Source organism: Polyodon spathula, chromosome 21 (genome assembly GCF_017654505.1).
Source record: "Polyodon spathula isolate WHYD16114869_AA chromosome 21, ASM1765450v1, whole genome shotgun sequence".
Taxonomy (NCBI): domain Eukaryota; kingdom Metazoa; phylum Chordata; class Actinopteri; order Acipenseriformes; family Polyodontidae; genus Polyodon; species Polyodon spathula.
Genome location: NC_054554.1, coordinates 3,241,100 through 3,253,295, shown reverse-complemented (window position 1 = coordinate 3,253,295; position 12,196 = coordinate 3,241,100). Strand labels below are relative to the sequence as shown.

Sequence of the window (12,196 nt, the reverse complement as noted above, 5' to 3'; positions counted from 1 at the left end):
GCATGGTGGGTTCAATCCCAGGTGATTTCCTTGATTTTTCAAAGACTGTTAATTTACCCTTATAGTAAATGAAAAAGGAAGTGCTTCCACACAAGTGATGTGGCACAGTGGGCTAACATGCTGTGCTGTTCCCTTTGAGGTACTGGGTTCAAATCTAGCTGATTCCTTCCTTTATTTTCCAAAAAAATTGGCAAATTGACCTTATAGTCAATGTGAAACAAGGTTTCCTGTGGGAGCTGGTGGTGCAGTGGGCTAATCCCATGGCCTTCTCTCCTTGAAGATGGGGGTTCAAATCCAGCTTCTGGAGGTGAGTTCCTGAGGTAAGTAATGTTGTTGGGTGTAAGTAATGCTGTTGGTTGTGTTCCCACAGATGGAGGAAGAGGAAGAAGATGAAGGGTAGGTAGGAGAGGATAGAAAAGGGGGGGTCTGCCCCCCCTGCCAGGGAGGAGAGTGGAAGGTGGTGGTGTTGCCATTAGTGTCAAATTTTTGAAGCACTTCCATTTCACTAATAAATTATTTAGTGTCCTTAAAAATTTGACACTAATGGCAGCAACACCAGGGGGGGCCGACCACCCCCCACCCCCCTCCCCCCCCCCCCCCCAGACCCCCCCCCCCCCCCCCCCCCTCCCCTACCTACCCTTCATCTACCCTTCATCTTCTTCCTCTTCCTCCATCTGTGGGAACACAACCAACAGCATTACTTACACCCAACAACATTACTTACCTCAGGAACTCACCTCCAGAAGCTGGATTTGAACCCCCATCTTCAAGGAGAGAAGGCCATGGGATTAGCCCACTGCACCACCAGCTCCCACAGGAAACCTTGTTTCACATTGACTATAAGGTCAATTTCCCAATTTTTTTGGAAAATAAAGGAAGGAATCAGCTAGATTTGAACCCAGTACCTCAAAGGGAACAGCACAGCATGTTAGCCCACTGTGCCACATCACTTACATGGCAGTACCTCCTTTTTCATTTACTATAAGGGTAAATTAACAGTCTTTGAAAAATCAAGGAAATCACCTGGGATTGAACCCACCATGCCATCTCACTTGCACAGCAGACTAGCAAATTAGGCCACTGTACCATCTCACATTCAGGGAAGAGCTTGCTTTTTCATTTACTTAAATTAAGTAAGCCAATTCTTTGAAAATAAAAGCAGCAAGCAGCTGCATTTGAACCTAGTCTCCCAAGCAGGGGTAGCACAGCATTCTAGGGAATTATCAAGAAATAAAGGAAGGAATCAGCTAGATTTTAACCCAGTACCTCAAGGAGAACAGCACAGCATGTAAGTGAATTAGCCCACTGTTTTGCCTTGCAGCGATTTACCACCTTACCAGTAGTTTCTAAATTAGCAACAGAAAAAATAGCTCTGTGTGGGAGATTTTATATATATATATATATAAATATATCACACCCCTCACCCTCTAAAATATTTAATATATATATATATATCTATATAATATATATATATACATTATACACACAATGTGTATGTGTGTTTGTCTTCTAGTTGTGTCGGTGACAACCAAGGGATATTACTTCTGACTTTTTAAAAAAAAAAAAAAAAAAAAAAAAAAAAAAACAGCCAGACAGCGATCTCTACACACGTGGAGATGCAATGGCAGTGATTATTAAGAATACACATTGTCCACTTCCTGTTTTTACCAGAAATGTGCACACAGTTTATTAACTGTATGACATTCTTCATTTTGTAATTCATTCACAGGGTAAAATAAAGCTTTTCTAACTTTTTTTTTCCAACTTTAATAGTGGTACATATTACTACTTTGATAACTTTTTGCAAATGAACAAATATTCAAATACATGTCTGAATCTTGAACAGATATCTGAACTTGTTTGTACAGCAGTATAATAAAATATATGCTAGAAGGATATAATCCATGGTCTACAAAGTACTGTATCTAGTATGTCTCACATTATTTCTAGAATATACATCCCATTTAACGGTCTGTCTGTCACAAATTATATTGTGCACATGATCTCCACTAAGCTTTTGTTTTATTATTCAATTCTAGCCTCCAATGGACTTTTTTTTATTTCATTTGAATAATCTTTCTCTCACTGTCCTCTTAATATGCGATTATGGCTGCAGATACCGGAATACGTGACTGTAGTTGAGAATTTTAGACGCTCCCTTATATCAACAGAAATATGATGTGCATTAAAGTATTTCTGAATTTACATTTAGTTATCGTATATACTTATTTATTTTGTTCATTCAAATGTTTAAACCAAATAATGCACGAAGGATTATTTAAAATGTGAAAAGGCAGGAAATTGTGGAGCTGCTCTGGAACCTCAGCTCTGTCTCCAGCACCAGCTCAGAAAACAGGCAAGCTCCATGGCAGAGCCAGAGCATAACAAATCCTACAATCAAACATAGGGAACCCAGGGAAGACAAACAGAAAGTTGTGTAATTAGGAAAAATGACTATTTGAGCAGCAGGACAGGATAACCTTGACTTGCAAAGTCAAATGTTTCTACAGTGAATGAACTACCTAGATTCCTGCAGTGCAATGTTCAGTTGCTGGTAGATAATTATCTAAAACCATACACCTCAATTCCACATAATTAAGACGGTTGCTGCAGACAGTAAAAATGTCATGGCTTTTACAATAAAGACAATTTATCCAAACAACCATTTAGTGTACCTTCTGTTGGGTATTGCAACTAAATTACTTGAAGACACTGAATCAAGTATAGCACAGGAAAGGAAAACTTGTATAAAAATCAAACAGTAGCCATTTTACTGAATGGCGCTGTATACCCAGTCACTACAAACAAAGATGATTTAAGTTTTGTTTGGATAAATGGCAGTAGCTTACAGGAAAATGACTACTGCATTTGTCGCTGCCTCTTGCACCAAATTACATTGATTTACATTTAGCAGATTGTATATACCATGCAAACCAGTAGGTCAGTGGACTAATAGTTACCATGCCCACCTTACTGCAATCCTCCCAAGCCATCATACAACCACATTGTAACTTGCTATAAAATGTAAAAAATTCAATCTGAGCACAACCATTCTCATAGCTGAAGGCTGCCTTATACTTTGCAAAAATATGTTTTATTGTTTTTTGCACTTTACAACAATTTTAATCCAACTGAAGAAGCTGCTTTGTCAGAAGCAGAGAATATCAATTATAATATTTATTTTGTAGAGTGCATCCCAATTTCCACCATGAAAATCTGGGGCTAGGGTTGCGATCCTTTGGACAGCAGCAGATTGTGTTCTCAAAATCATTCAGATGAGTGCAAGTAAGGGTGTTGTCTTGGGACATAAAATGCTGGCATCCCTTTTAAAACCAGAAAATGAAACAGAATTGCCAAAAGACAGTAACGCTGGTGTCATCACTTAAAAGACCCTGTACTGGTTTCTTAAACCCATGTTGAGCAATCTGTGCCATTGAAAACAGTCACAGGCCACTATATGAAGGAGGAGAAACCTCACAGTTCAAAAACAAGATGTGTTCAGTCCAGTGCAGCCATTAGTAGCTGGAGCTCTCTGAAGGCACTGCCATGCCGTCCCACCAGACCAGCCTTGCTCTTCACAACATTTCTCAGGTTCCTCAGCTGCTTGTAACATGCTTTGCATTTCTGGTGTCTGGAAAGAGAAACAGTTTCAGTCAATCCATGTAAAACCACCACCAGCAGGTCAATATATTCCTCATGTATAGAAAGACGAAAAGCTATTGGTCTTGACGTCAATATATAAAATGCTGTTTTTGGTTTCTGATAAATTAGGTTTGTTACGGAGAAAACAGGGAGGCACACTAATCAAAAAACTTATGCATAATAATGATAGTGCAAGACCATGCAAAATACAAATTAACAAATTCTCTTATTGAACGGTGCTGCCCATGTTTAAACAGGTTAAAGTCCCTTACCTTTCCTCTCGTGTGATATCGACCCCAACTGAAGGGGGTGCTGTGAGATTATCTGCTATCAAAGGCAGAAAGCGCTGGAGGATGAGTTTTAAAGAGGTGCAGCCCGTCTGAACATAGCTGAGAAAGAAATAAGGTAACACATTAAAATGCGGACTTGCTCGCTTTTACAATTAACATTTCTACTGATCAGCTAGTTTTAAATGTTTCAACCAGGGATGACCAGCTCACCTTTCATACTTGCTCTGCAGCAGTTTTTCAATTTGGGGAAGGATGGAGGTGCACAGATCCAACTTCCACAACGATCTGTATTACAATAAAAACAACAGTGGATTTTTAAATACTTGCTGTTATTCTAGTTTAAATCTTACCAGACAAAACGCATAAGCACTATATGCAGTTCTTCGTGTAACATGATCACTTACTGTTTGAGGTTGAGGATATTCAGAATGTCCACTATAATAGACAGATCATTGATGGTCACTGCTGAATCCAGAGAGGTCTGTAGCAGGAAACAAAGACATCAGAATTGCTATCTTTATTCTGAAAGCCAATCAAACTTAGAGATGAGATGGAACTGTAAGACAATGGAACGTCTCTTGAGTGAACCTCTCGCCTCGTCACCCAGCGCAATATGCCTCCAGTCAGATGTACTTACCTTGATGTCCCCGCTGCTCCAGACCGCTCTCACTGTGTCAAGGTTTTTGTGCCGGCTGGTGAGCACCACACACATGGTGTCGTGACCCTTCCTAATCTGGGACAGGGCATCGTCGTCATTCAGGGCAGGCTGATTGTTATTCTTTGCTGGCTAAGATGCAAAATAGGCAAAAGTTAATAGTACATGAAGGTGATTTTTGCTTAAATATGAAAACAGCATATAACCTGTGAAAACTCTTAGAGAAAAGTTTCCCTGAAAAAAGAAAAAGGTTTTGAACTAATATTTTGGATAGCCAAATATATCATGTTAAACTGGAAACTAGATGGGATTTGCCCATGTTTCTAAAACATGTAATGGAATTGTCCTGGTAATACAGAACGGAAAATGCATTACTTGCATGCCAAGTACTTGGCTTCTATAACTTGCTGTTTATATTACCAGACCTAGGGCAGGTAGTCCTATAAGAGGTTAAAAGAGATCCCAGCTTCTCGGCAGTTATCAACAAAATCACTTACCGGGAGAAAGTCAGATGCCTTCAATCCAATTGGCTCATTCCGGGAGGCAAGAATTACAGCTGGCTCTGCTTTGCTGGGGGCAGGGTTAGCCCCTGGCAACAGACGGTTGGCAGGTGGGACGATAGTAGGCTCCACCCTATTCACTGGAGTAGAGGAGGCCATGGGAGCCATCTTTAACTGCTCAGGCTGCAGATAGAGAAATAAATACATTTAAAAAAAAAAAAAAAAAAAACAACAACTTACTACTGTACCCGACAGGACTTGCTTTCTTTTTTACATGCTTGTACCACTCCTGACTTCCTGTCTTACAAATGAACTCTCTCAGTTTTGACTGACAGCACATTTTCACGGTAGTACTGAACTGCGAGTCTCACTTCAGCTCAGGCGTAACAGTGTGAACAATAGAAAGGTATGGTTGGATAGCTACCTTTAGTCTTTCTGGTAATGGGGTCATCATTTCCAATGCAGTGTTGGGCTTCACTGGGAAAATCTCTGGAAACAAGACATCATCCAAAAGTTAGCAAGGAACACAACTAGACACATCTTTTAAAAGGTCAGTTATGACACAAATAGTGATGAGTAGCAATTTGCGTCCTGAATGCCCAGTAATTTGGGATCAAACCCACTGCAGTCTGCTCACTTGTCTCACTAGTGTTGACGTATCTCGCTGGTATACAAAGTATAAGGTGTCTTTAATAATCTCCTGACTGGCCTAATTTTCCACCAGATATCCATTTACGGCTTGCATTACCCTGCCAGTTTCTGAGTCTGGCTATAACCTCTGAGAACCCTTCGCTGGTCTAAAAGATACAAAGATACATCTCTCCATCAGAACTCACCATCCTCCGGAGGGGCAGGGAAAGGCTCACTTCTCTTCGGGGGGGTTCGAGCTGCAAAAAATATTTGACACAGAATTGACTTGCAGGAGTGTCAGGAAGACTGCAGTAGAAACTGAAAGCAACAAAACGGTAGGCAGAAAAGTGGATCTTACAGATAGCACTGCTGGGCTGGAAGATCTCTTTGTAGTCTTCTGGGTTGCGGATCTCTGCAGTGGACTCCTTGTCATCCCGGTCCTCCTCACTACTGGGGCTGCGTCTCTCGCCTTCGGGGCTCCGACGATCACTCTCCGAGTTCTGCTTCACCCTAAATATAAGCAGCGACAGAGACAACAACTTTTACCAGTCAGGTCGGATTGGTCAGGTCCAGAGTTTCAATTCCCTCTTGTGAGGGGAGCCACTTTTTTGGTTTGGAAAAATACACACAGAAAATGATGACCACCCTGTTGTCCACTTCTACATGTCCCTGCTTAACCTGGATGTTTTTACCACTTTAATGAACTCCTGATGGGAACAGGTGTATGAACACCTAGGAATTATATTTATATCCCATTATAGAGATGTACAGCAATACCCTATGTTTCTCACAGCAGCTTTCATGTGTTTCACTGTCTGATCTATCCACTCATCACTACAGGGAGACAGATAGACGCATAAGGTGGGTTCTGCACCTCTGGTGTGTGTTGCAGGTGGTAAGCGGGCGCTCGTAGTTGCGACGGATGCTGGTTCCCTTCACTGGTGGTGCAGCAAGTGGCTTGTCATCCTGGATAAAGCCCTGAATAACTGAACCAGATTTCTTCACCCGACTGAGGTCCACCACATAGGAGGAGACGTTAGTCAAGCTTGATGAGACTCCAATCTGAATGAAAGAGAGAGAAATACAAATATATTATTCCTAAAGGCAAAATATAGATTTTAAATATTAAAAAATGAACACATTGATTAATATATAAATAAACAAATGTCAATTAAATTTAATTATCAATACAAATTTTACAAAATGCAAAAATTAAATAGCCCTAAGGGTTAACAGCTCCAAGAGTCTTTTTCCATTCATTCTTTAACTCCTCTCTCATTAGACATTGCCTTATCTGGCCCTCCAGTGAATATAACTGAATATCCCTGGCCTAGGCCTGTGCATTCATCCGAAGCTTGGTTGGAAATCGGGATACGTTGCACTGGAATAAATTTCCCTGGTAAGTGCTGTAAAAAATGTAGTACATCTACAGCACTGAAGACAAAGCCCTTTATCGTTGACTTGAAAGATCTATAATCCAAAGCATGGCACTTTTATTAAGACACTCTCACACACCAAGCTGTAGTGAAACAGCGAATGGGTACCCACCAGCTGGTTGTTACAGATGGCAAGGTCGGCCACCTTGCCCCAGGTCACTGGCACCACATCGAAACAGCGGTCTGGCTCCCAGCCATACACTCTCAACGAATCCTGGGAGCCACTGTAGAGGCAGCACCCATCCGGGTTGAATGCAATGCTTCTGGGGGGGTGGGGGGTGAGAAAAGCAGAGGTCAAACTGCAATGATCAAGATTAACCTTTGTGCAGTGCAGGGAGGTGGCACCCAAACCTAAACAGATTTAGGTAAATTATCCTCCCCCCCACCCCCCACCCTCCGAATGAATCGCGGACAGAGATTGTTGTCGATGTGCTAAATGCCACTACTGTCCTAGAATAGAAGATTCAAGAATCAAATTACTTCAGCAGAATACAGCATGGGGCAGTAAACAGATAGCTATGTAATCAAATAATGTTTAAATGTAACACACCTAACAGGGCTTGTCTCTCCTTCCGAGGAGCCGATCATCTGAAACTTCTCCAGATCCCAAAGTTTTATTGTCCTGGAAAAAAAAAAAAAGAGAAGGGAACAATTTTTAACTATGTACCATGTCTCGCATGCTGCTCCTCCAGTTGGAAAACATTGAAATCCCAATGAACAAAAAGTCTGGATGCACAAGCAGGGATCCAGTGTCTTACAGCATGGTACACCTCAGCCTAAAGGCGAGGACACACAGCAATTAGGCAGAACTAGAGAGATATATAAACAGGGCCAAATACACCTCCTCGTTTTACCTGTCTGAGCTCCCCGACGCCAGGAGATACTCGTTTGGATGAAATGTCACGACATTCACAGCGGCTGTGTGTGCTGTAAATTCAGTCATCATCTTCCCAGTCGTTAAGTTCCACAGCTAAATTCAGGAGACAAAAATATTTACAGGATTTAGATGACGATTTTAAAGCATCATAAATCTTCTGTTAAACATACAGAAAGGATGTCAACTTTGACTCTGTCACTCTGACACTTACCTTTATTGTGCTGTCATCACTTGCTGAGGCCAGCCACTTCCCATCCGGACTAAAGCAGAGGCACCGCACAGCCTGTGTGTGGCCCTATAGAAGACAGGACATGTTCTAATATATAAAATGTAACAACCACATATAACATACATTACATATCACCATGACGTGGTATTCAACAAGCTAGTCATTTCTTTTATTAAATGTTTTCAATAAAAATTCAATGAAAGTAATTTATTCAATGTAATTCCAGTATAAACATACCTTTAAAGGGTTGTGAATTTGTACAAGACTTTAGAAATTAGTATAAGTCTAAAGATTCATTTTACTTTAATTAAAAAACACCCTATCCTGAACTTAATCGTGATCGTGAACACCTACTAAGCTAGGCAAGTGCAATGTTAATAAACTATAATAATAAACTAACAAACTAAATTAAAAAGCACCTCTACATACAGTAATAATGCAGCAGCAGCTCTAATAGTAATTATGAATACAAGAACAAATTAACAATTGTTATGAACACAGCATCCCTACATGTTTAAAAAAAATGCAGCAGCTCTATATTACTGTTGCGATTGATGACAAGCCAGTTTTGAAAAGATTAAATAAAGCATTTGAATTTGATGATAAGTTATCAGGTTACAAAACGGTACTGTATCAGTTTTGAATCGGTTAGCAACTTATTGCTATCGGTGCCAAAAAGGTGTTATTTTAAGAGGTGTTCCTGTTCCTTTAGGCAGAGCATTTACAAAGGGAAAAATCTGCTTCACCACAAGGGTGTTCCCTAAGCCAAAGTGTTTTCTTCGGAGGTGTTCCTATACACGGAGACTACTGTATTTATTTTGATTCATCACAGATCCTACTTGAAACAGGTAGAAGGGAAGCATCCTTTGTTTGTTTTTCTGTTTTAATAGTGGACATTGCATTGAACGTATGGTACACTGGTACTCACTGTGAGCATCATTCTACACAGCAGCATGGTACATGTCCAACATGCACACTTCTAAATGGAGCATGTGTACACCCCTCAACAATGAAGTTACTATAGCATTACATAAGGCTCACACAGAACCAATATATTCAATAGAATCTTGTAAAAAAAAGTCTAAAATGTGGTTTCTTACCTTATACCTAAAAACACATCCTTTTCTTCTAATATCCCATAACTGAAAGAAAAATAAATAAATCTGAACTTGTGTAGGTAGCATTTCTCAGTCCTTATCATCATTAACATCTTAATATATCTTAACATAAAAATACTATTTTGTAATGGATAGACAAACAGCTGTGTAACTGAAAAACAACTGAGATAAAACATCTGATTAAAGACAGTCTGTAGACAGAAATGATTTTTATGACATGTAGGCAGCACCTCGTGTCTTCCTCACCTTGATATTTGTGTCCATGGAGCCAGAAGCCACATACTCCCCGTAGGGATGGAAATCCAGGCTGCAGACGTTGGCTTTGTGTCCCGTTAAGGTCCGGAGAACTAAACAGGAAAAAAAAAAAAAAAGCACACAAATGAACATCAACACTGCCAAAGTTCAATTTAAACTAACAGAACATGTAAAAGTTCTCATGCCAATCTTTGAAAGTATTAGATGTGCTGTCCACAACAACTGCGCTGCCAACTCACTTTTAGCTGCTTCTAGGTCCCAAACCCGTAATGACCCGGACTGTGAGCCAGCCACAACCTGCTCTTCTGTGCTACTGAACTGGATGCACTCTACTGGATTATTGTGTCCAGTCAGGCTCTGAAAAGCAGAAATAAAAAAACACACGCAGAAATATTGCATTATATCCACAACGGACTCATGGTGTGCACAATTTTGTAATATCAGCAACATTTGCAGCCAGTTAAAAACTATTCCCACTCCGACCCCAATTAAATAAATAAACATTGCAACCTAGTAACGCTTCATTAGAATTACCATGATGCAGTTTGGTTTATTGACAGCCCAGATGTTTACTCGACAGTCCTCACCGCCTGTAGCCAGCAGGCGTCCGGAGGTCTTCCCCAGAATCAATGATGACACATTGCTGGTATGTGCAACTATCTCCTCTGGGGGGGGGAAACAACAATTTACACAGCGTTGCACCTTTGTGGGGGGAATTGAACTTTCAGAATTAAAATGCAAAATGTCAAACATTTGTGGATTTAACACTAACATATTAATGTAATGTTACAGAAAATACTCACGAAGTTTCCACGATTTTTTTGTTGTGCTGGCTGCTGCCATCCTGGTCGTGGATTTTAATATAGCAGATTTGAAATTTAACTGCTCTCTTATCTTCCTTTAATATGATACTCCTTTATTCCATTAATAAAAGTTATGTTTAATAATAATAATAATAATAATAATCCAGGTGTAAAGTAGTATAATAAAAAAAACTTTTCTGGTCAAAGTTCAATTCCTAGCGGTAAACAAATCACAGCGGCTCTGCTGGAAAGACAAAACGAAGAAATAAAACAGTCAATTAGTCTTGTGTGATCCTCCCAAATTGCCAATGAACACTATAGATGGATTCTCAATGCAAATACAAATAAAAATCGATACATTTGGGTGTGTTCTATGGAAAATAAACTAGACTGGTTTATCTTTAACAAACAATAAACCAAAATGTATGCAACGACAAGCAGAATGTGCCCATACCAAGTAACTCGCCAAGTCTCTCTAATCTATGAATGTTTTAAAACTCGTCAAAGGTGAAATATTCAACTTCCATCTATTTTAGTACAGACAACAGCGGTTGATTATGTCTGAAAATGTCTTATTAAGTGTTGCCTCCATACTACGAATAAGTAATAACTGTACCTTTTACAGTCTGTGTATGCCTATGAAAAATGCGAGCGCTAGTCATGCAATACAGTCCCCACTGATATGACTTGGGGCTCTGGCAGATACCGTGCTGTGTCAAACTGTTTCACCAGAATCACCATTAAAACATACAGCTCCATGCCTGCATGTGACGGATCATGGTCCAATTATTTTTTTATTCATTTATTTATTTATTATTACTCTAACAGCACCTGGCACACGTCAAGATCTTATAGCGATTCCTCAAAAACACATTAACCGTGCGATACCGCTCTTCTACACACATTTGTGTGGAAAATTATCTGTTAAACTAAGTTTGTTCTGGTGTTCATGCTATTATGTGTGTATGTATGTATGTATGTATGTAAAGGTGCTTGGTTTTCTAAATATATTTGAATATACTGACTGATTGTAACCCTTAACAAATCTACTGGCAGTAGAAGCCCCCTAAAAGACGCCTGCCAGTAGATAACATCCTGGCTAGAGAAACAAATACTTAAAAGTGAAATGGGTGGTTATATTTACCATTAGTTTTGTGCAGCTACTGGCTGCAGCTGGATAAACTGCCTTACCCTTTTGTGCCTGTAAAAACCCTTCTGTTAACATCTGCCTTTATAAATAGCCTAAAAACTACTCAAGTTAAAAAAAAAAATCAATAATGTAGAGCAAAAGTCCACCTACCTGTTGCCTCTCGCATTCGATCGGTTCTTCAAAGCAATTTATGCAAGATGCTAAATATCATTGCATTGATTGTTTTAACCAAACCCCAAAACAATCGAGTCTAACTTCAATATTATTTATTTATATCTCTCTCGTCCCCGTCTAGCCACTCCTGCTGTAGTCTCGACACATCGCTCTATGAGAAACTCTTATTGGATACTGCGCATCAACGGTCTTAGCAACCACTCTAGATACATTCAGTATTATTTTAAAAACAACAAACTAAAAGTAACAGAGCAGCCATTGCTTGTTTTGGTCGTTTGACTGCGTCACGGTTCACAAGTTTGTGGGACTATTTAGGATTAAAAATTCAGGGAGCGTTTGGGATAACGTGTACAACAACAGCTAGTGTAGAGTATGCGGTCACCGGCTTACCTTAGCAACCGAAGGAGCCAATCGAGTGTTCTGATACTCAGACTGGC

General features: G+C 39.9%; 1 protein-coding gene across 3 annotated transcripts; it reads right to left on the bottom strand.

The window, feature by feature from the left end:
• Positions 1–1,926: 1,926 nt before the first annotated feature.
• On the bottom strand, positions 1,927–12,170 carry LOC121296530 (katanin p80 WD40 repeat-containing subunit B1-like). 3 transcript variants are annotated; one of them, XM_041222203.1, is made up of 20 exons: positions 11,736–12,170; positions 10,436–10,679; positions 10,167–10,297; positions 9,872–9,989; positions 9,624–9,724; positions 9,360–9,401; positions 8,242–8,325; positions 8,008–8,123; positions 7,704–7,775; positions 7,266–7,413; positions 6,592–6,779; positions 6,076–6,227; positions 5,924–5,974; positions 5,512–5,576; positions 5,085–5,270; positions 4,570–4,719; positions 4,337–4,413; positions 4,143–4,217; positions 3,915–4,031; positions 1,927–3,631 (listed from the first exon to the last, which is right to left on the bottom strand). In XM_041222203.1, the coding sequence occupies exons 2-20, from the start codon at positions 10,473–10,475 to the stop codon at positions 3,499–3,501; spliced, it is 2,046 nt and encodes a 681-aa protein (XP_041078137.1). In that variant the 5' UTR covers positions 10,476–10,679; positions 11,736–12,170; the 3' UTR covers positions 1,927–3,498. The 3 variants fall into 3 exon arrangements, with proteins under 3 accessions (XP_041078137.1, XP_041078135.1, XP_041078136.1); XM_041222201.1 differs by having other exon boundaries at positions 7,266–7,416; positions 11,736–12,169; XM_041222202.1 differs by having other exon boundaries at positions 7,266–7,416; positions 10,436–10,676; positions 11,736–12,169.
• Between the last annotated feature and the right edge of the window lie 26 nt (positions 12,171–12,196).